Source organism: Pezoporus wallicus, unplaced genomic scaffold, assembly GCF_028554395.1.
Source record: "Pezoporus wallicus isolate ANWC-B61680 ecotype Strahan unplaced genomic scaffold, APGP_CSIRO_Pwel_v1 contig_2025, whole genome shotgun sequence".
Classification (NCBI taxonomy): Eukaryota; Metazoa; Chordata; class Aves; order Psittaciformes; family Psittacidae; genus Pezoporus; species Pezoporus wallicus.
Genome location: NW_026640253.1, coordinates 5,453,995 through 5,478,144, shown reverse-complemented (window position 1 = coordinate 5,478,144; position 24,150 = coordinate 5,453,995). Strand labels below are relative to the sequence as shown.

General features: G+C 41.1%; 1 protein-coding gene across 8 annotated transcripts in view; it reads right to left on the bottom strand.

Moving 5' to 3' along the window:
* Positions 1–8,605: 8,605 nt before the first annotated feature.
* Positions 8,606–24,150, bottom strand: part of TEAD1 (TEA domain transcription factor 1) — a 162,687-nt gene continuing 147,142 nt past the window's right edge. For all 8 annotated transcript variants that reach the window (XM_057418298.1, XM_057418297.1, XM_057418303.1 and 5 more), the window contains 3 exons: positions 16,622–16,762; positions 15,423–15,575; positions 8,606–14,468 (listed from right to left, as the gene is read on the bottom strand). In XM_057418298.1, the coding sequence (XP_057274281.1) occupies positions 14,355–14,468; positions 15,423–15,575; positions 16,622–16,762 (408 nt within the window). In that variant the 3' untranslated portion in view covers positions 8,606–14,354. The remainder of the gene's footprint in view (positions 14,469–15,422; positions 15,576–16,621; positions 16,763–24,150) is intronic.

Genomic DNA, 24,150 nt, shown 5'->3' with positions numbered 1-24,150 from the left:
GGTGCTTATTTCCCAGACTATAATTCCTTATTATAGCCTTTCTGAATGCAGAGAGTTGGCACTCCTCTTTGCAGTGTCTTTTGATGTACAACTTATACACAGTCAGAAAAAAATGCTGATTTAGAAATGCAATTTTATAACATTCACACATCTTTTTCCACTGAGGGCTAAATGGATAAGACAGAAAAGAAAGAAAGAGACAAAGCAAAAAAACCTGCCTATAAAAATATGACTAATGCCCAGACCTGTCTGTACTTGTTAAAATGTGCTAGAATGACAATATTAACAGCTTGGCCAAACATCAGAAAATCACTACTTCATCTGATGCTATTAGCTGAGTTATACAGTAAAGGCAGAACTGGAAAAATAGTGATGCCTGCCTGGGCCTCAGGGTGGAGCGGCAGAGAAGTCTCACAGGCATGACTAAGAGATGCTAATGAGAGCCTGGCCCCTTATGCAAGCTGCCCCACGCTGCTTGCATCCTGTCCTGAGTGGCCTTATACCACTGGACCTGGAAAGATTTTTGCATCTAAAGGGTCAGTAGTTTGAAAGGTGTGTAACGTGAGGGGTCCTTCCTGGACAGCCCTTCAGAAAGAGACAAAAATCCCACTTTATATTTCCCTTGTAAGGCTGTGTTCAGGCTGCACAAGAAATGCCCAGGGTGAGTCATCAGCCACCAAGAATGAGCTGCAAGCCTGATAATCACTTTCAAATGTCCCACTTCCCTGAGGGTGGGATTTTTGAACAGGAGTACAAATCCCCATCAGCTTTTGTGGTATAACTTGGGTAGCTGTGTTTCTACAGCATTGACATCAGCAGTGGGATCAGTGTCTTTGGTGTTTATCTTTGCCTGTTCAAAGGCACACTTTTTAGAGATGAAGGAGTTGATCTTTGGATTTGCGCCTCACAGTTCACCTAAAATGCTGCGTGCTGCCTTCAGGTTACAAGCCCTATCATGTCTGCCTTCCAGTGAGGCACAACTCTCACCTGCCTGGCTAAGAGAAGGTGAGATCTGCAGGGTTGTACTTGTGCTAAATCCTGTCTAGCCAAATGTCAAACCCTGAGCAAAAAGTGACAAGGAAGAGGGAGTCTGTGATAAAGCCTGAGGTGCTTTATATTGCAGCTTTCCATTTCCTGGAAATGGCTGTAGGAATAAAGGACAGTACTCTCAACGGGACTTGCCGTAGGCATGTCCTTCATTATGTTCTTCACGCAAGGACAAATTGAAATTCAGTTCAAAGAGAGAAGGAAAACCATTTTGCAGTAACCAGAGATCAGATTATTTGGTAAGCACAAAAAAGCTTTTTGAGTAGTAACTTTCTGTGAAGAGTTGGATGGTTTCTACATGCTCAGTAGTCTTGGTTTCCCTTGAACTGTGTAATTCAATTGAGATGGCTCACTCAGCCTTTAAACCATCTCATGCCAATGTATCACGGTGCAACTGTATTCCTGGACTGGCAAAGCCACTGAGCATCTCTTGGAAGGACAGTATCTGCAGTGTTTGGGCTTGCTCTTCTTCAGAGGGATACAAGGATAGTCTGACTGACTAAAGTCCAAGTCAGTCTCCTCCAGTGACCTACCTTCAAGAGTGGCTGGAAGCAAGGCTGGAAGTAAATTGGTGCTTTAAATTTCTGTTTGTACTACTCCAGAGTTAGTCTCCAGGATGGAGGATCTCCAGGAGGGCCTCTTTTGTTGCATGTGCCATGTGACGTAGGCCAGGCGATAGAGAACTCAGATCCAAGCCAAGAGAATATATGGCTTACTGTGTTGGCAGTGATGTGAAGAAATAGAGAAATAGTAGTTCCTAAAAATACATACAGACAGAGGTAGTAGATACAAGCTATGCCCAGGTATCAAACTGTGTTGCTGAACTAGACCATAGTGAGAAAGGGGAGGAGGACAAACAGGTATTTTTTTTGTAGTAGTTGTTCAGGTGGATCAAATCTTTCCAACCTTGATGCCTAATTCATATTAATGGATAAATTCCTATGTTATGGATTCAGACTGTGTGCTAGAGAAGACTGAGAAAAATCAAATGCCATACCAAGTCCTGCTCACCTTGTGCTGAGGGTCCCACTCAGGCTTCTGTTAAGCAGGGAGGGATCAGCCCATCTCCAAAGAAGACTCAGAAGTATTTGCTATTCATAGTTACTCACAATGAATGCTGCAGTTGTTCTTTCTGAACACAGACACAGAAAGCAGAAGGGAGATGACCTTCAAGATCTACAGCAGATCAAAGGAAGGTCACTGGCTGGCAGGAATATGGCAGCAGCGAAAGAAAGTTAAGTTTCTCCTAGAAAACAACAGTGGCCCTCTCTGCCTTCAGATCATGAGCCTCTTTAAATTGTTAGTTCTTTTCTCTTGTGCTAATTAGTAGGGGCTACAGTGGAAGTACATATTCTGTCAGCTTAAATTCCGCTAGGCGGGAAGGTAGCCCGTTGCTTTTAGGTATTCTTTTAGGGTAAAATCTGTATTAGGTACAATATATTATCTAGGGATATATTTTTCACTTACTTGAGATGGCAGAATATTTCCTGTTTCCCTGCTGGGATCACGAGTACATCCAGAAAAATGAAGGCCTGTTGCTTTCCAGGATACCGTGGCATTGAGTGCACACATAAACAGAGCACACTAGACAGAGGGGTCATGATTTGTCTGTACTACCTGTATGTCCTATATATCTCTATGCTTATTTATCTTTATATATATTTATTAATTCAAAGGCCATTTACAATGTTTCCCTGTATTTAAGCATCCTCTAGATTCTATCTGCTTGTTTGTGCCTCCAGGAAAATCAATCTGTTGGGTACTAAGCACAACTGTAATAAAGGAGAAAGAAATAAAATAGACAGTGAAATACGATGTGCTTTCTCCAGAAGGGAAAGTGGAAGCCTCAAGCCAAAGTCCAAAGGTTATGTACCGTGGTAATGGTCTTATCTAACCTGGTTATACCTAGTACTTGCAGGTAAACAGATAGAGACATACTGCAGTCATGAAGTAACTACAGCAAAGCCTGATGAGACTCACTGCTGCCCCATGCTCTACATTAAAGTGCAGTGCAGCAGCAAGTGCCAGAATCCTTCACGAACTAGCTATTGTCTTAGGGCCATATCCTTCTCTTGGCATCTACAGAGATTTGTGCCGCTTTGGCAAAGGGTTCAAGGAGAACATTTCAAACATGCATGAGCCTTCCAGGCTGAGGGACTTAGTCAGATGTTCAGATCACAAAGCAATACTTCGTATAAGCACAAAAAAAAACAGCTTCGTTATCATGTGTAGGCTTAAATCCAGTTCATTGATACAATTTTGAAACGAAAGGGAGTGAGAATGGATGTTTCTTTTAAAGACATTTTGGGTTATATCTTGGTCAGACTTTTTTATCCACTTGCTGGCAGAGAAGTTTCTACTCTTCCGCCTCTTACTATGGCGTCTCTGTATTCCTGGCATTTCCTATATGATGTGGGGCTGTGCACACTCTCAGCACCAAGGCTGTTTCCTAGTTTTCAGCAGAGCTGAGCAGCACATACTGTGAGCTCAGAGTCCCTGCTTCTCATCGGGTACTTTTCTAATGGCTGAACAGAATCTTTGTGTCTAACCTTTGAATAGAAAGCTTAAATATTATACAGAATTCCTCTCTTTCTGTTTGTTAAAGAAACTGGACACCCCCATTACATGATTACAAGCCTGTTGTTTGGGGACTGTGAGGGTAACAAACCATCCACTCTGCAGATTTCTAAATTATATTGTGAAGGTATCAGTGTCCATAGATCTTGTTTGCAATCGTGACCATCTCTTACACATAGATACTTGTCTGTCTTGTCAACAGGCATCTGAAAACAAGCTCCAGATGACGTGTTGTTTTTTTTCAGCCATGAGTATGTGTTTGGAGAGCTGTTAGTGTCATTGCTTCCCTCATCCCCCTGTTTTGCAGACACAAGCATACCAAGCTGCCTCTTACCACCACACACTCTTCTAGTAGGGAAGATCTGGTTTCTGGAGCTAACAGACCATACTGAGCAGCTCTATCTCCATGGCTTTTACCTCCTTTCTCCTTTTGACCTCCCATCTGCTTCCCTTGCAAGGAGCCTGTGGGCAGCCCTCATCTTGAACTCTACACCCCCTCCCAGCTCGCTCTTATCTCTAAATGTCTGCTGCTGCATCCACAGCTTTCCCATGCATCCCACAGGCCCACCTGAGAAAGCCTCATTTGTGCAGTAGCTTCTGATGCTGACAATGGTCACATGCAACTATCCAGCCACCTGAACACACAGAGCTCTACACTTGTTCTTCCAGTGTTTCAGGGGTTGTCTGAAGTTTTCTCCACTTCTTCTCTCAGTGGTTCCCTACAAGGTTATTTGCCATATTCATATTAATTCACATTAATGAGGTCTCTGTACGCTTTCTTCAGTCTGGTTCTCTGGGTTCATTCCTTTTTCTTTGATACTTTTCCAGCTGCCTCCAGTTGATTAACACTGACTTTTGCCTCTGCTCTTTAATGTGTCAACCAGAGGTATTGGAAAAGCCTTCTCTGCAGTTCTCTGAAACAACCTTTATCCTACCTCCTACTTCATCAGTTTCATCTTCATATCGTGGCTAATGCCCATGGTTAACACTTCCCTTCCATTAGTGTTCAGGTATTGTCAAGCTAAATTTCTCCACTGTGCTTGTACCTATTCCCTTGGTACTACAGTTTGCAGGGGTAGACGCTTCTCACCTCTCCCAGGCTGAGGAACCACACTGGCCTGGAGCAGGATGCATGGAGACAGCCTGCCAGACCACCCATGGCTGCCCTCTTTGTCTCCTCTCAGTGGCTCTTGAGCCCTTAGACTTGCTCTCTTGGAGTGGCTGTTACCTTTGTGGCACTTCTAGCATCAACATTCTTAATGGGAAGATGTTTTATTTGCATGGGGAAAAAAGCCAAGCTGATGCCATAGTTGTGTCTGAGTGCTCTGCATGTCCTGTAGTGCGTCACACATAGTGAAGTGTAGCCTGGTGATCCTAGGCTCAAGTGACAGCCTTTCAGAGAAGAGAGCAGTAGGAGAAAAATTCCACAAAAATGGGGGCCTCGAGACTCCCCACTTATGTGTTTGTTAGTTCCCTGCCCACTTAACATTGTGGTTTTTTTTGCTGGCTAGGAGATAGGTGAAAGAGGGCAGGAAAGCCAAAAGGTTTGGAGCCAAAAGGTTTGGAAGTTGCTTGTTGCTGCACCACGTCTACTTGCTCCTTCGCGCTTATCCAAAGCCTATCACTGGAGAGTCTTGGGGCACCTCCCAAACATTACTCACCACCGCCTCCCTCAAAACAGGAGATCATTGGAGGAGATAGGGGAGCACAAACCCTGCTGAGACTAGTGCTTGTCTCCCACATTATTGCTGTAACCTCTGGAGGTGAACTACAGTGTCGAGTTTGTACCCATCATGGTGTTCTGATGATAAAACTTAAGATTAAACCTTATTAAAAATACAATATAGTCATAATAAAACCAATACATCTATTTTACAACGAAGCCATCACATTCTCTGTGCTGGTGAATGGTGTAGTATGTGTGGGATGTGGTTGAATGGGATGAGTTTGTCATATTTGGGTTCAGTTTAAAACTAATGGGAAGGCCAAACATCACAAGGACGGAGGTATTTTCCCCTCCATCCCCTTCAAGTAATGTAGAGCTGCAACAAAAAGGAAGTGTTCTCGTAGTGTACTGAAGGGAACGGTTGTAACCTGAATGCATTTTGCCAAGTATAATGCTCACAGGTGAAAGGATGAGAAACGACAAGTATCTTGGAAAAAATAAATTCCCTGATAACACTGTAAAGAGAACATATGATCTTAGCAGAAAGGAATTTTTAAAAGTCTGGAAAACAAACCTACTCTTTGGGCTCTGCAAATAAAAAAAATAAATAAAAAGACAAGGTTCTTTAAATATGGCTTATAAACCTACATGCTTGGGGCAGAAAAAGCTTGTAGTTTGTTAATCCACTGGCAAAGTCAGCTGCACATGCAGTTCAGAGCCCTGCTGAAACAGAGAGCAAGTCTGAAAGCTGCTGCCATGTGTTTGCTGGAGGTCCAGAAAGCAAAGCAAAGCACTGAAGTGCACTGCAAGAGAAGTATTAGTAATGAGCTAATCCCTCTTTGCACTGCATAAGAGGAAGGAAAAGGGACATGTACATAAATCGTGGCTCCTGCATCATTTGCTCTGGTGCCCCCACCCACCATCCTCAATGGGACACTGACTTTACCAGAGTTAGGGAAAAGCTGTAATGCCTAAGGCTCCAAAACTGCTCCCTCTGTGTGGACATCTCCAACAGTTAATAAAGATATGTATAAACAGACTTATGAGAAAAAAAAAAAAATAACCTTTTTTGTTTGTTTTCTGCTCCAATTTAATAGTATCAGAGTTGCCTGCTTACACTCTTACCTCTAGGATAGAGTGAGGGGCAAGGATAGCAATGTTTTTGAAATTCATCAACCTAAACATATAATGGACTCTGCACACACCCCCAAAACCACACACATACAGAAGGAAGGTACCTTGAGAAATGACCAGTGCTGGATAACCTGAGACTGGTCACTTGCACTCAAGTGTCTTTGCTCAGCTGGTTGTTTCAGATACTCTTGTGACTACTGCTTATGTTCACGCTGTCCGTCTTGCTCACTGTTTTCCAACTGAAACCAAACTGATAGCTCTTCATCTACCAGGGAGGCTACAGGGTGCCTTCCTGCTGAGGTATTTTGGGCTTTATTGGTTCTCTGCAGTGAGGCCCAAGAAAGAAGCCTCTTCCCTTAAGTTTAAAGAGCATAAGAAGTCCCCAAACTGGAAAGGGCTAATAAGAAGCAACATGGGGGTGAGGGGTGGGGAAGACAACTCTGTTCACTGACCTAGAAGGTGAATGTCTGATTTGTTGTAACTTTTTTCTCAGTCTTAGTCCTCCCCCCTTCTTCTGATGGACTTGGTGGTGGTGTTGGGGGGGGCTTCAAATGATCCTTTTCTTTCTTTCTTCCTTCCTATTTTCTCCTGTTGTCAGCTTTTGATTTTCTTTGAAAAGCAATACCCTGCTACTAAGTTTTTCACAGTCACTTGCACTCTGGGTTTCTAGTTTCCCTCTTCCTTCCATTCCTAGTACTGTCACTCTACCCACTCTCTCTTGCCCTTCCCACCTTCCCCAAGTTTCTAGTGTCTCCAGCAGAGCTCTAGCTCTCACAAACCAACAGCAATCATATAGAGATTTCCAACCATTACCCAATTAATTGTTACACCTCTCTACAAGGTAGGCGAGTTTTTAAAAACATTGCTAAGTTAGTGCTGTTTGATGTAACAGATCGTTGAGCTGCTTCTGCTCCCAGGGCCCCAGACAATAATAGTAAGGCTGTGAAAGGTCAGGGTTGGGATGAACAGCTAGAGCTGGGGGGGAACAGGACTGTAGACATCTGCTAACATGCTGCTTAGCTCCGCACCCTCCTTTTACTCTTGGGTTTGTGAGCACTGTGTTCTGTATTTGTAGTGTCAAATAGGCTGTCTCTTGAAATAAAAAAGTCCATGGTCTACATAGAGCTCATCATTCTACACTTCAGAAAGTGTCATGGGCTCACTGGGCTGGCTGCTTTGTTCCCTGCCCCTGTAAACCAGCCTGTGTTGAGCCAGGGAGAGGCCGTGGCTTCTGCTGAAGGCAGCTTGTTCATAAAGTAAAGGTATGGCGTTATGTGGGGACACCCAACCTGAAATGCTGCACGACATTCTTCCCAAAGGTGGAAGGTTTTTAACCTAAATTAATTAAGAAGCAGAACCTTAATTAAGAATCAGGTTAATTCTGAAACAGCTAACCCACTTCAAAGGGCTGGAGCTGAATAATTAATGGGGAACAAAGAAGAAAAAACAGGGTCAAAACAGACCAAATCTGTGTGTTGTTCTCACCTCATTCATCTTGCACATGGGGGATGCTCTGCTGGCATTTAAAAAATGGCAGCGGAACATCTGCCACCCAAAAGGAGCATTGGGGTGTGTGGGAGGGGTGTGTGGTTTATTCAAAAGCCACCGCTCTCCTTTTGAAGCAGAAGAGGAGCCAGATGTACTTTTATTTTTTCTTTCTCTGCCAAGTCCTGGTCCTGTTCCCATTGACTTCACTTGATCCAGAATATCCCTCTTATTCCCCTCTCCTTTTTTCTTTTTTCCCTAGCTAGGTGGTTTCACTTCATGAATGTGTCAGGCAAGTTGATCCCATTTCATCTTCTCATCATAGCAGGTACAGCTGCTAGCTTGGGGGCAAGTGGTTTGAGAAAAACAAGAGATCAGTCCCTTGAAAAATGTCACATTTTTAGGACCTCAGTTCCCACAGAGCTCAGTGTCCTTCTGGAAGAAATTAATGTTTCAAAAAAATCCACCACTGTTTCTTTAGGAAGACACACAAGCGGGAGGCAGTCACCTTTCCTGCTGATGAAATGCCAGAACGCATACGGACTCATTGCTGAACACAGCTTCCAGATGTGCCAGCCTTGAGTGTCCTCCCTAAACCCTGCTGGGTGTCCCATGCCCCTAAAGGGGAGATACACAGCTATTGCCTATGGAAGGTGTACCCCACATTAAGAAAGTGATTGATATGAGAGATTAAGCTAAATGCACAAAACACTTTCATTTTCTTTATTTTCAATCGATACTGTATGAATACAAAGTTTCTAGAAAGCTACAAAAATTCTACCACTTTATCAAGAAGGCATCAAAATGTGTCACTTTGCAAAGACATGAAAACACCTGCAGTAACCGACACAAAAATAGCATTTTTAGAGTGATGAAATAATTGCACTTAACTGTCATGGATATTAAAGTTATCACACATATGTACCGCGAAAGCTAGAATACATTTTTTTTTTTACAAAGCACTTTATAAAAAAATTCTCTGCACACAAAACCTATAATTTTCATATTACTATCATACTAAAGATAAAGTCACTTTAAAGCCAACACTTAAAACATTTTAAACAAAAAAAGGTACCAGTACCTACACACAGACAATAACAAATACAAGAATACTGTACTGCCAAGAGGTTTGACTGAAACTCCTTTTGAAAGCTTCTGCAAATATGTTAAGAAAACATTGGAGAACATTCACTTTTTTCAAAGAGCCTTCCCTCACTGTCTAACCTAGAGGTACTTTATCGTCAAAAGGCAAGTTCTACATCAAAAGTTACCAGCAGCAGTACAATATTAAAGTAACCACTGACCATATATGAATATGCTTAAGTCACAAACCCATTTTATACACATTACACAAATAAACATAAAGTGAGAATTCCATTAAGTCATTTACAAATGTGAACAAATGCACATGGCAAAAAAACCCCAAAACAAAACAAAACCCCAACCTGTTTTACATAAAATGTACTGAAGAATTAAAGGCTATTCAGGTTTTCAATGTTATAAAATTCTTTTTTTTTTTTTTTTTTTTTTCAGGCACATATTGTATTTTTTGTCTGCAGTCATGAGCCTGAATAGGAGGCCCATAAAAACAAAACAAAACAAAACCAAAACCACATATTCTGTAAGGAGGTAACAGGGATCCATCTCCTTTTAGTCAACTGAGTGCATTTAAGATTTAATTTACACACTAAAACTAATTACATGATCTCAGCAAGAATGACCTGAAAAGTTAAAAATATGGCAATGTCCAGAGTGTTTCTTGTACTTTGACTTATCCAGCCTCAATCTTTTTCAGGGGGCTAAATGTCTCGTTATGAAAGATGAGAGGGGGAAAAGAGATCATCCTGAGAAAAGTACAAAACTGGACTCTGTCATACACATCTGCTGTGGGACTGGGTACGTGTATCAGCATGGGTAAAGTAAAGGGTTGACAGAAGGTTTCTCAGTATGACTGAGCGAGTGATCCAGGAAAAGTGTTAGGGGAACTGCTACAGAACACAAGTATGCCCTAGGACTTGCAGTGGAGAAATAAATAGATCTAGATTAGTACGTCAAATGCTGTATCTGCCTTGAACTGGACAGTTACTTACATTCAACATTAATGTACACCCTTCATTATTTCAAATAGCTCCACAGTTGAAACCTGTGGAGGTCAAGAGAGGAAGCTACTGCCAGACCTACTTAATGAGCTGTAGCTGCAGTGAAAGGAAAAGTGAGAAACAGGCATTAGATCTGCAATTCCTTCAAAATAGTGGTGCAGTACCTAAATAAAATCCTTTTGGAATTCAAGTAAGTAAAACTACATTTGTTAGTAGTAATTTTTAACAGCACAAAATGGTACCGTTATTTTTAATATTTTAACGAGACAGAAGTGTGGTTTATCACAAATACTGACTACCACAGCTGAATTTGGTAATACATCTGCTCTACTCGTGGGGCGAAAGTGTCTTTGACCTACCTCAGTCTCATTGACTTCAACAGGATTACTTGTCTTATAGAGGTAAGTGAGATTTAGACCTTGAAGGAATAACAAAAATAATATTTTAGAGATGGGTAACTTGAATTATCACAATATTTACCACACAGTGTCACAATATTTCTATATATAAAAAGTTAATCTTAGTTTTCATCAAATACTTTAAAAATCAAGTTAAAATTGTATTCACAACTACATAATCCTTCTGACAGCTTTTGGTTTTGCTGATATTTGTTCTTTCTAACATTGTTTTCTTAAATCTTGCTCCTCTTCCCATCACCTTTAGTTGCGCTGTACAGTATGGCCCCCGTTCACAGAAGGTATGAAATACAGATAGAGTATTAAGAGGAGCTAATTTTTTTTTCCAAGACATCATCTGGGAGAAGACGAAAACAAAACAACCCTGTGTTTTGAAACGTGCTGGCCAGAGTTTCTCTAACAGCACGTTCATCCCCAACGCTCACACTCAACATCTCAATGCTTAGAAACACACAATTGCATTTACCCTAGCTGTTCTCTGTTCTCCATTTCCATTTTGTTTTATGCATCTGACTTTCAGCACGCACAACTTTGTAAACAAAATCTTCTGTCTAAACAAAACTTCACAGATACCAAAATATTATTACAGGAGAACAATAAAGTCACATTTGTCCACTGTCTGAAACTCTGCAGTGTATGGATCTCTCATTATGCAGATGCACAACTGGATGAAAAGAATATAAATTGAAGCATTTTCACTTTTGTATCACAGACAAATCAGTTGCTGGTTTGCAATGCTGTCAGAAATGGCAAACAGTAGATTATTCTTCAGCAGGTTGATCATTAGCAAAAATACTTTGCTAGAAATGGTGCTCTTTTGTGAATGGAGGCCTGTAGATTCAACTTATTCCAATAAACCAAAGGCATTACGGTGATAACTAAGTATTTTTGGTCTCTCTACAAATTGTCATTATTATGGCAGCACTTTTCTAAGCTGGAATTTCAAACCAAAGGCACTTTCATGCTAGAGTGCAGAAGAGTCACAATTAGTTATTTGGTCATGAAATTTAAAAAGGCAGCATTTATTAATACAATTCTTTTTGCACGGAGAACTAAGAATCTGTAACCTTTCCTTTTGGTATAGGCATTTAACTGTGTAGTGATGGGACTGACTTGTACAGAAGGTTGGTTTAGACCAAGCAGTCAAAGAGCATTTCTGTGGGAAAAAATACAGATTTTCTTTCTTTTTTAAATGGAACCAATTAATAAAACAATATATAGGATTTACGTTAAGAGGCTGAAGGTACTTCTAATATAATGCTAAGGCACTGCATATTGTAATGCTTTGGCAGCTCTCAATTAAAAGGTTCCTACAAAAAAGTAACAGTAACAAGATAAGTACTTCCAGCTTACAAAAGAGCTCACAGTTTACAGGCAGCCTGTTGGACTACACACCCCACACTGAACAGTTGAAGGATTAAGGCTTTTAAGAATTAACATATACAGGGTATGGATCATTTACAGAAGTGTAAAGAAAAGACAATGGAAGTAGGTTCCCTAATATTACATATGTGAACACCAATAAACAGTGTGACTTTATACCCTATGGTTATGGCATATGTAGTGTGCCAGCTCCTATTAAAAAACCTGTACCTGGTTTTGCAGATTGACTTACATATCTTATATGCCTCAAAAAGTTTGCTTCTTATAAAAAAAAATAAAAGATCACCAAACCCATAATTCAAACGCTAAATAAAAGACAACTTTAGAACAAAATAAAACAAACAAAAAAAAAAGTAGTTTTTGACTTGTAACACCAAGTGCTTAGAATAAAGGGCTACCGTTAGGCTGTTACAATGCAGTGCTTTTCCTGATGTGATTGTTAGTGTTCAAAATGAGTGTTAAAAGAGACCTTACCATGGACGTATTTCTCTGTTCAGTTCATGGAATATAAACTGAAAGATCATCAGCCCTAATATCCACAAGCAGGTAACAGCTGGACATCACAGCAGAGATCCACCCTTGAGAGCGGGATCAGCGGCAGGCTAAGGAATTTAAGCAGGCACCCTTCTCCTTAGGGATGGTTGTATCGTCCTCTAACCAGGGTCCTCACCAGAGTTAAGTATGAACATGATCTGACTATTGAGCCTGCTATATTCTAAGTCTAGATAATTTGACTAAGGGCAATTGTAACAGAAAGCACTATGCAGAAATATAATAATAATAAAAAATAGACTGGCTTTTTGAAGACTACAGCACTGTGCCTGGGAGTAAATTCTAGACTTAAATTGTGCATGGGCACATACTGGTGAAGGGTAGGGAGAAGGGGCCTGCTAAACATTAACTTTGATTCAGGACTGCAAAAGACCTTCCTAAGAACACACTCTTCCGATAGCTCAGGACTGATCTTTAAGGTGGCTTGTGCTTGGCCGGGCAGTCCTCAGCCTTTCAGACAATGTTTTGTGTGAGAACCTGCTGCTGGCCCAGCACCTGCTGAATCAACTACTGCCTGGGGAACTGAGGGGCAGTGCTGGGTGTGCAGCAGCAGAAAAGACACTGAGCAACACTCTCTGGTGTAGCCAGGAGGAATGAGACTAGTTCTCTCACGTGTGCATACCTCAGACAATCACTCATACCGACATCCATGGTTCAAATCCTCACAGTATTAAAATACCTCCAGCTGTACTTCACTTCCTGGAGTCTTCCCTGAATACATCAATTAGAAGAATGAGTATTACCACATCTGGATGCAAAAGGACATCAGACCCCCTGTGGTACGTATGTGTTTGTTTGTTTCATAAAAGGTCTTCGCCAGTCAGAACTGGAGAGACAACTGGGAGAGGTGTAAGAGCACCATGACGAAGAGGAAAAGGAGAAGAAATCTCTCCACTTTCCAGTCTTTTTGCCTGATGTTGGTTGTGATTTTTCTAGCGTCTCATAGATATTAAAGCTGTTGATCCTTTCAGAGATGAACATACTCTTCTTTCAAACACATAAGTGTTTTGCTTTCCATTTACAAACTACATGATGCTGTCGCAATGTCAATTTCCGTTCCTGTTAATTTCAGAGTTGCAAGTTTTTTGCTCAACTTATTAGAAAACATTGTCGTCCATATAAAATATAACCGCACACACAAGACTACATATAATGCAAGTCTAAATCTTCAGTATTTACCTACTTATTGCAAAATGAACCATCTTTTTCATTAAATAATCAAATTTTCATATTAGTACAATACAACTTTATACTCTTTTAAAATACACTAGATATGTTAGGGATAAGGGATGACATTTCTTTCTCTGCAATACCTGTTTGAAAGTTTAATGGATTAGAAGATTAGTTTTAGCATTGAGAAAAAAATACAAAATTTGCCTAATTTTAGGACTGGTTTGTTTCTATCAGGCATTTCTTAAGGCTATAGTTTTCATTTGGTTTCAAACAGAAAAATGTTTCAGTTTACAAAATAATTTAGTGAATTACATTCGTCCATATCTTCCACCCTAATTAGTTACAAAGATAATTCTATAAAGATTATTAACTTTGTGTACTCATTTACAGTTATAGCTAAAGATCCATTTCAGTTTCACTTGCATTGTAAAACAAGTATTTCATGTTGGAAAAAAACCCAAAAGAAATTCTTACATGCGCTGTCAGTTTTTCCCCATGGCAAATGCTCTGTCATACATTTTTCTATCAATCAGAATTAAAAATAGGCCTCCACAGACAGAGGCGGTAGGTTCTTAAATACAGTCTTCCCAAGGAACTGTGGTTACAAATTTGAAGAACACTTAGTTTTAGAAATAATTTTTACAACTGTACTAGAATTTCACAGCTACAATTATATATGAACACATTAAAAATGACTTCACGAAAACAGGCTTTAGAAAAATGTGGGTGAAAGTTGGGCCAGAGGCACTGCCACTTAGTGTTGAGGTTTACAGTCTGTGTTTTGATAAAGAAGTGAAATGAAGTGTATATATAAATAACTGCTCAGTCCTTTACAAGCCTGTAGATATGATGCTGTGCTCCATGTTCGCTGTTTGACACTTCAAATACACAAGCCATGCAGAGCAGGGTTTCTTGTGTATCCCTGTTTGTTACAACCTGTTTGAGGGGAAGGAAGAGGTAAATCATATATTAGAAACTTGGAAACACCAAGGCCAAAACAAGAGATGAGTGGCTTAATTTAGACAATCTTTAGATGTGCCTGTTTTAAATGTGTCCTCTTGTGCTCTCTTTGGCAATTTAAACCGATCTCCATGGTTGTGTGCTGGTGTTCCTGGCAGAGGGCACTGACACTCACCCCATCCTGGCTGCCTGGCCATGAGCCACCACCAAGTGGCCTTGGCTCAGCCTTCCTCCACCTGAGCCCCACTTCAGCAGACAGAAACCAGCATGCCCTTGTCACCTTGTGTTTGCTTGCCAAAGGCAGCTGATCGGGCAGCGCATGACACTGTGCTCATTGTCCTAGCTATTCCTGTGCCACCAACCCTCAGTCCTTCCTGAATCCTGTGGTGGCAGCAGCAGCACATGGCTCCAAGTACTTAGCTGAGATGCCACCACAAAGCCACGTGAAAACTAGCTGGGTAGCTGGATGAAACTGGCTTAAAGGCCACCATGTGGCCTTTTCTTCATGCTTTAGATTACCTGTTGGGTGTAGCCATTACTGCATGCCTTCCTGGCCCAAGAACTAATTAACACCAGTGACATTTGCAGTTTTAAACTGACAGTGAGAAGACACCAGATGAATGGGCTGGTTCAAGGTTACTGCCTCAGTCTCTCTACAAACACCAAATAGAGGCTGGTATGAGAAAAAGTGAGCAGTAAGCTGTTTTGAAAGTAACAAAGATGTGCATGTTCTCAGCCAGCTTAGCTTTTCATCCTCAGTGTCTATAGCTCACTGTTCCAAGAGTACTACTCTGAACTCAATGGGATGATTTGTTTAGTAAGCAACAAGACCAAGGGATTTGGAAACTGGTTCTAAATATTACAAGTTAAGCAAGCCTTGCAAAGCCTGAAAGAATTTTAGAGATGGAAAACCAAAAAGTGAGTCCATACCAATAAAATTGTGAAATTTTCCAACACGCTGTTCATCATGTATTTCTCTGGTAAATGCTTCAGCTTGTGTATGAAGTTGATCATGTATTCACACATTGGAGAGCGATTTATTCTGTACACGAATCGGCCATTCTCAAACCTTGCATATTCAGTCTAAAGAAAAAAATAGTGTTTAGACTATGATAATTCAAAAATAGCAAAAAAGTAAATGCTAAATCTGGGTTTTTTTCTTTCTTTGTCTAGACAGAGAAAATGAGAAAGTGGCTCTCAGACACACATGCACCTGCTTGCTAACTCCCTCTAAAAAATCAAGGGCCCTTAATTATGTAAAGTTATGGTATCACTACTTGTTCTCTAACCTGTAAATTAAAAACTGAACAGCTGAGTCTTACAGAGAGGTTAAGTCCGAGTCAAGTAAAAATGAACTGGGCAGAAATCTTTATGTTAAGATGATTTTATAGTAGTTTCAAGGCAACTGTCTCCAAAGGGAACAGCAAAAATAAATAAGCTTATATGTTTATGCATAAATATACACACATAGCTATATTATTGCATGATGTAATAGGTGATTTATGCATTACAAAAAGATGCAAGACTACAGTTGGAAGAAAGCTGAGTCCCTGATTTAGATTGCAGGGACTCACAAGGGACCGAAGGAGGGGAAGGCTGTGGCTCTTGGACTCCTGCTGCCCAATTGCTCAGTGAGCTACTCTGTGGCTTGTGGGGATTTGGAGCCTTCTTTACTCTTGGAATAAGGGAAATGGTGGAAAACATATGGTCACCATGCACAGAAAATATATTTAGCATAAGAAGGGCATAAACCACAACCAGGGCATCTCCAAAGGCTTGACCTGCAGCTATAGGCTAAAATTCCTGTGCAGAAACTGTATTGGAGATAACAGATGGGGGTGTGAGGCTTAATACAGAGAAGGCAAGTTAGACAGCTGCAGTACTGTTATACAGTAAGCCACCTAGCTACCTGACCATGCCATACAGTTCTGTACAGGTAACTGTAGTGTCACCATTCACACAGTGCTTAAAATGAACCCAAACACTGCCTGGAAGGAAAATACTCTTTCAGGAAGGATTAGAGGAAGAAAATAAAATCCAGATAAAACCAAAGTAAAGGCAAAGAGAGAGAAAAGCCTCAGTGGAATGAAATGGAAACAGAGAATCATCCCACACATCACAACACCCACCTCTACTTTTTCTACTACTTGCTTTCCGAATGAGCAGACTTTGGTGGAACAGGTGATTGTCATGTTTTCTGAGCTCTCGTACTGACTAGTGACGCCGTAAAATGCTCCTGTATCATCTTGAATGTTGCAGTTTAAGTCAGCCTGTTGGGAAAGAATAATAGATGTTGAAGAACTTACTTTTCACTTGGCAGTGTCAGTAGCATAAGCTGTAACCAACCAGCTCACTGTTCAGAAATAAGGGAGAGAGGGGGGAGTGTTACAGTGGCAACAATGACAGTGGAAAGAGTCTGTCAGGAAAGTGCCTGCCTAATTGTTGCAGCAGAAACCCAAGGGAAGTAACAATTTCATCAAACTTTAAACAACAAAAGACAACCCCGGATTTCTCTGGGCTACAGGTGATGTTCTTCTCTGGCAGAGAGCTGATGAAGTCCCTGGAGCAAAGGGAATGATTGCCCGCGAGGAGCCTGGCTCCAGAGCCAACTCTTCTGGAGGAAACCTGCCCTGCAGGCTCAGCTGAACCAGCCATCCTGCTCCTGAGGGGACACAGCTCTCACTTTCTCCTTTGCCTTTCTTAAAGCAATGAAATCCTCACAGCAAAGGGAGGCAGCTGCACAACATGGGAATTGATCTCTGATAAGACTCTGTCAAATGATATCGCCCTGATTCAGCAAAATACTTGACTTCAGGGAGCTGTATGATGCAACTCAGGCTCCACAGGAGCTGTGTGCACAGTGAGCCGTGCCTCTGCGCCAATAAAATATTACTGCAAGTATTTCATTTCTTTCAGTGTTTCTCTGCAGCCTGAACAGCTATACAGCTGCCTCTGATATCTCGAAACAGAGACGGAGGCTTGCAGGATCAAGTGAGGAACAGTGCTACCTTTAATTATTTATATCCAAATCCAAGTCCTGTGCACAGCATGACTAATTTGGCTGCAAAGCAGCAGCACAGGTCACATGCTGATCCCAGCCTCCTGGGCCTGCAGCAGCAGCACTGAAGCTGTTCTGCCACTGTGCTCTTTGTAATCATGAATCCATTTTCAAAAGCCCTCAACTTAAAAGAGCACTAATATGGATACAGGGGGAGTCTAGGGAGATCCACAGCTGGATTTGTTGATTCAGGCATTAGCTCTGCTGACATCATTGGTGCCCAGGGAGAAAGTGGGCGGGGTTTTCGTTTTATGTGGAAATAGCTGATCAGCTACTGCAGCGTAACATCTAAGAAGCGCCTGAATTTTTATCTTACTCCGAGATGAGCATTGTAGCAGGGGAAGTGCTCTTTGGCAGCTCTTTCACTTGCAAGTCTAGCTCCGATTGGTTTTATTGCTACTATAAAAATTACACAAAACATAAAAACTTTGACAGATACCTTTGTGTCTGCCTTGAGACTTTTTATAAACCCAATTTTATGTATGCCCCATCCCTGGCAGTGTTCAAGGCCAGGTTGCACAGGGCTTTGAGTAACCTGGTATAGTGGAAGTTGTCCCTGCCTGTGGCAAGGGGTTGGAACAGGATGAGCTTTAAGGTCCCTTCCAATCCAAACCATTTCGTGAGTCTATGACTTTTTGCTACTTAGTGTGGAACATTTATAATCCTGCCTTCACTATAGCTCAGGTCATTTGTAACTGCTATTTAATTTTTAACTAGGCAACAACTCATTAATTCTACTTAGTGTCTACAGTCCTTATTTGTGGTACAATATTCTGAGGCAATATGCTGATAATAGCACAGACTGAGCGAGTTTGTGGTACACAGAAGACACAGGTCTAAGATTACTTCAGGCTGGCTTTGGTAAATTAATCAGTGGAGAAGTCTCCTGAGGTTTACACACAGTAACACAAACAAACAGCCCTATAGTCATGTATTTTGCATAACAGAAAGAAATCCTATCGCTGTTACACCTTGTTTCTTGCACGTTTTGCATGTGGTCAGTAGTTAATGTTTAATGTACATCTAAAGCAGCGTGTTCACAGGGAGCTGTAAGAAATTGTTCTGAGCTAATTGTAAATAAGCAATTTGCCAGCACAGCTGGTTTGCAATCGAAACATGACAAACATCTAAACATGACAAACTGTAGCAGCCATCAGCCATGCCACAGCGGCTCCTCCGGAGTGCCTGAAAAATGGGGATTTCTTATAAAACAATTGCCCTGTTAATAACAGCAACTACAAAACCAACAACAATAAACAATAATAATACCATCTTTACAAGTGGCTATTCCTGCTGCTCAAACAAATACAGTTTTACTAGGAACACATTTTCTTCCTTTTTTTTCCTTTCAGATACAGGCAAAATATTTAAGAAACGGTAACTAAAACACTCCTCACAATTTCATGTTGTCAGAGGCAGCCGCACACACCTTACATTTCAAGCTTCAGTAACAACTATAGAGTTAAGAAAAGGAATAACTTCTTATCCGCTGCCTTCTGATTTTGAAACCCACTGAAAAAAACCCAATTGTTGTATTTACATGCTGACATTTAACCTGAAAAGTAACACATGTGGCCATCTGGCACCCTGATGATCACTCCCACATCTTCCAACTCATGCGCTGAAATCACCAGGAGTCCTGTGTACACAAAAATTACAGGCTGGGGCCCTGATGTATGAATGAGGAACACTTGAAATTATAACGCAAATGTCATGATTTACTTTTATGCAATCATGGCATTGTTGTAAAAGTCCCATGATAATAATCTAGATGCGAATTGTCTTTATTTGCACTTTGCTTATTTTGAGTGTAGCACATAACAAAGGTGTTTAAGAAGAAAACTCTGTCCTTCTTTGAAAACAACAGTTTTCATGTAAAACGAATTACTGACTGCTGAGAGCTGAAGCTTTCAGACTCCTCCAAAAAGCATAACACCAACATAAAAATCCTAAGAGCTGGCAACATCAAATACTCTTAAATGAAGGCTTCACCAAAGCCTCTTTTAATGCTGAAAGAATTTTGTCTGTTCTCACATACTAAAACAAATCTTTCTCTTCAGTCTGGGTTCAAACTTTTTCACTGGAGGCTGAGTACAAGAACACTGGGGAGGAGTGCCTATAGTTGCTAAAAGGGAGCATTCTGAACCAGGTGTTGAAAGCTTTGTTCCATGCTGAATTGCTTTAGAAAAGGAGGAAAAACTTTCACTGGTGGTAAAACACAAAACTTGGGTTAAAACACGATGGTGTGGGACTTGCTAATTATATTGTCATGGCTCACACAGCAAGGGGGTTGTCTGAACACATACACCTGAAAGCAGAATTGCATTCCTTGAACCGACCGAAGTGGGTCACAACTAAAATTCAGTTTCTTCCCTCCACCCAAGGTTATGAGGCTAAAAAAGGCTGTGCTAAAAACGGTCATTGCTCTGGCTACAGGAATTGTAGATGTAGCTTTGAGCAGGAATAAGGTGATGCGTTACCCCAGCATTCAGATTTAGCAGGCTTCTTACTACAGTACTGATTCCAGTTTTTGTGTCTACATTTTTGAAAGGATGTTGGAAAATTGGAAAGTGTTCAGAAAGGAGTTACAAGAATGAGTTCAGGTCTGGAAAACATCCTTTGTAGTGAATGACTAATGAAACTCCATCTACTTACTTTTTCCAAGGGAAGTTTTTCCACGACTTTGTCATAGCCTACAAGTTGCTACATGGGGAAGAAGTCTTCTGATAGATTAGATCTTGCAGAAAAGGACATTAGAAGACAGAAAGTTAAAGCTGTGCTAAAGCTAAATGAGAAACAAGGCAGAAGCAGGTAACCCTGATGGCAATGAAATATTGGCAGAATTTTCAGATGTGGTGGAATCGCAATTACTTGGGGTCTTTTTCTTAACCAAGCTAAATATATAACTAACAGGCATGCACTAGTTCAAGTAGGCTTATTGTCCAGAGAGCCATGTTACTTAGTGAGGTTCAGTGCCTATAATAATACAGAAGTAGCAAGACTAGATAAATGTAATACTAGTGAAACTGCAATATAGTGATATATCTTATTAACCTCAATTAACCCTTTCCTTACAATTTTCTTTTCCAATGAACCCTGTGCAAAATGTGACAACAGTCAAGATTCTGCAGTGCTGTTGGCAGCCTCCCATGCTGCAACCACCTTTGTCTCATTATTTCCTCGGTACTTTCTCTGTATCTGTTCTCTTGCAGTTCAGACTCGGATCTGAACAGAGTGTCTTCCTGGGCTCTAAACCAGCTTTCCCTTTTGTACACCTTCACATGCAACTACGCTCTGACCCATGGCTCCAGGATTTAGGGTTGGTGAGCACTGCTGTAGCACATACAGACAAATAAACTTATGAATTCCAAATATATTTGCATGATTTCAAATATTATGGCACTTCAAAAATGGTACGATCACATGTGATGAACAGGAGTCCATTTACTCATTGAATTTAAAAATACAAGATCTATGTAATTTAGGGAAAGAACCCCAAGAACTTAAAACCACAATTGGAATTTATTTTTTATTCTTTCAAGAGTAAAACTCTAATTTTGCTCTCTTTCTAGGAGCTGAAATTTATATTAACTGAATGCATTTGGAGGTGGGAGAAGCACTCAGCTTTCTGGCACCCTATCCACAGTGGTTGTGAAAGAGCATGATTAACTCATTAATAAAGCATAGCTTGTCAATGGATAGCACTGAAAATATCAAATATTAAGAGCACCCAGTGTTTGACATGCTGCTTGGAGAAGTCTCTGCCAGAGCAAGCACCAAAACAGATCCAGCTGCAACCAAAATAGAGTAAAAATAAATAATTAAACCAAGATCTTCACATTGTCTTTGGAAGAGCTCTTAGGCTCTGTGTTAAAGGTGGGGGGCAGAGGGTAGAGCACTTGTGCAATAATAACAGCTTTGGCTAACAAAAAAGCAACTCCAGCAAAAATTGCTGAGTCGAGTCTAAATCCTTCCTGCTGAGTAGAAGGAAAACAGCACCTACTGGAAACAGTGGGATTTGGGGAGGGCCAGAGCAATCTATGCTGGCATTCAGTAGTTAACATTAAGCACAGAAGGTCACTTATTAACAATACATAGGCTTTAACAACCGCTGACTGCAGAGAGGTGTGTTACTCATATGACCACATCATGCTCCCTTCCCCCTCCTCTCCAAAGAGCGATCAAAGAGCAGAGATTCCAAATTGTGAAGCAAGTTTTTCCAGCGGGAGCATCTGGGTCGCTGGCACGTTTCGCTGCGCGTTACGCTGCAGCTCAGGAATCGCATCCAGGTCTGCCACATGGTTGTGCTTGTGATGGACAGGCCAAGCTGCTCTGGCTTCCCAGCTGCTGGGCCCTTCCACTCATTATCCAGCCTCTAGCACTAATGCCCCTGCATCAATTTGTGAAGGGCTCCTCCACAGGCACCACATGAGCTCCCTGCACCGAGAGGGTTGCGATGGGGACAAGAAAATGGATGTCTACTTTCTTCCATATCTAATTTGTTTTGCATACATTTGCATGCTGGCCGTAGAGCCGTTCACATTACAGATCCCATTTGTGAGTTGCAGATCATTTGCCAGTCAAAGCTGGCGAGTGTGCATGTGTGTCTGTGTGTGCGGAGGGAAATCCAACATTCTAGATTATGCAATATAAATTACATGTAAAAATAGACAGAAATGAAAAAAGGCAGTAGCCACAATTGTGGCCATAGCCACAAAGGGCACAAAGACTCTCCTCTGTACCTTTTAAGACGGCTGGAGGCACATGGGGATAAATTCAGGAGGGGGTGGGAGGAGGCCACAGGCACAAGCCATTTCTGAACACCGATTACATGGGTAAATTGCTTGTTCCAGTGTATCACAAAGAGAAAGAGCATTATTTTTCATGCCACAGCTGTTTTGAATAAGAATAGGAATAAACTTAACTATCGTCCTCATGTTACTTACCACTAATTATGGCATATATTTACATCTATAAAACAGTGAAATTTTGGGGGACATAATTTAATGCCCCTTTATTGTGTAGATTCCTTTATTTCCATCCCACATTTGAATTTCAAAAAATGTTTAAGACTTCAAAGCATCTTTAAAAGCTTGCCCTAATTATAATATGCATTACTTTCTGGAACTCCTAGTTTGCATTGCAGATTCCTGCAAATAGAGGCATTCATTTTAAACATCAATTAATATCATCCATGAATCTTCAGATGAGTTTGGGTCTTTATTTCAGAGTTGCGCTGAGCTCTGACTAACCTTTCCTCAGTTCGAAAAATAGTTGCAGCTACTACAGACATTTAAAATTAAGCCAGCGGATCAGCTTTGTAGACAGCCTGACAGCCCAGTGTTAATTTGTGTGAGCTGTTTTTTTTCCTGTGTCACTACTTACAAAAATACCCCTCCTCCTTTATCTGTTCCTGTAGCTGCAGAAGTCAGCGTTCAGGTTGGCACAGAGTGTTTGGCAGTGTCAGAGACACAAAATCCATGGGCCACATTATTGCAAGGTGGGATTACACTAACACTAAGAATCCTAATGGAAGAACAGACCCACTGTTCGATACTGTGAGTTACATTGAAATGTTATGCAAAAAGAGAATCCCTGCCTCGGAATTTGCAATTGGGGATTGAGGCAAAACATGAGAGAGAAATAGCTAGCTAACTCAGAATAATTTGCAGTGGGCAGATACACACTGCTGAACTGATGTTAAAGGTGCAGGTGCTCCTAATAGTGAAAAGTGTTTGCTGGATGAACTAGAGCTAAACAAGGGCAAGTTACAGAGCTGCCAAAGCTAGCAGGGACCAAAGGTAGACAGAGAGTCATGCCTTCCTAGGGCAATTCCCTTGCTGGAGTCAATGGAGATGTATGTGATCATACCAGCAGGGTCAAAATGAAGGCGCTTGTTGGGGATGTGGCTAAGAAATACTGGATTCAGAAGGGAGGTGGGGTGAGTGGGACAGACATGCCATAAACCTCCTGCAAGAGAAAGCAGAGAGCCAGGGAAGGCAGAGTGCTGGGCAATCAGCACTGTGATTCCAAAAGGCAAGGCCAGCAATAATGTTTAAGAGGTAAAGCTGGAGATGCAATCTATCATTTAGTTTGAAGTCTTTCAGGAGGCCTAAGTGTATTATTTAGTAATAGAAAAGTTAAGAATAGTAGTGAGCAATCAGTGGAGATTGCATTGGATATCGATATGGGTAGAACTTCAATCAATACAAGAAACCAAAAGAGGCAACATGCGCTGCTTTAGCTTTTAGATAGGCTAATCAGAACTTCAAGGACCAGAAAACTTTAGGGCATTTCTGAAGTCACAAAAACAGTTTAAAGTACAAACTAACCAACAGGCATGTTGACTTTACTAAGATTAAGATTAGATGGCATGAATCGTACCCAAATGTTTTACATAGATTGGGCTTATTTTGGTAGCTACAAAGGTAACAGGAGCAGGATTGTGCACTCAGCCTGCACCCAGGGAAAGGCTTCATCTGCAGATACTCTGCAGCCTTGTCTGAGTTCCATGTCAGTGTTCTAGGAAATACCTTTTGCATTCATTTAAGAACATTTATTTCTGTTCTCATTTTATACCCCTGTAATCTCTGGTTTCAT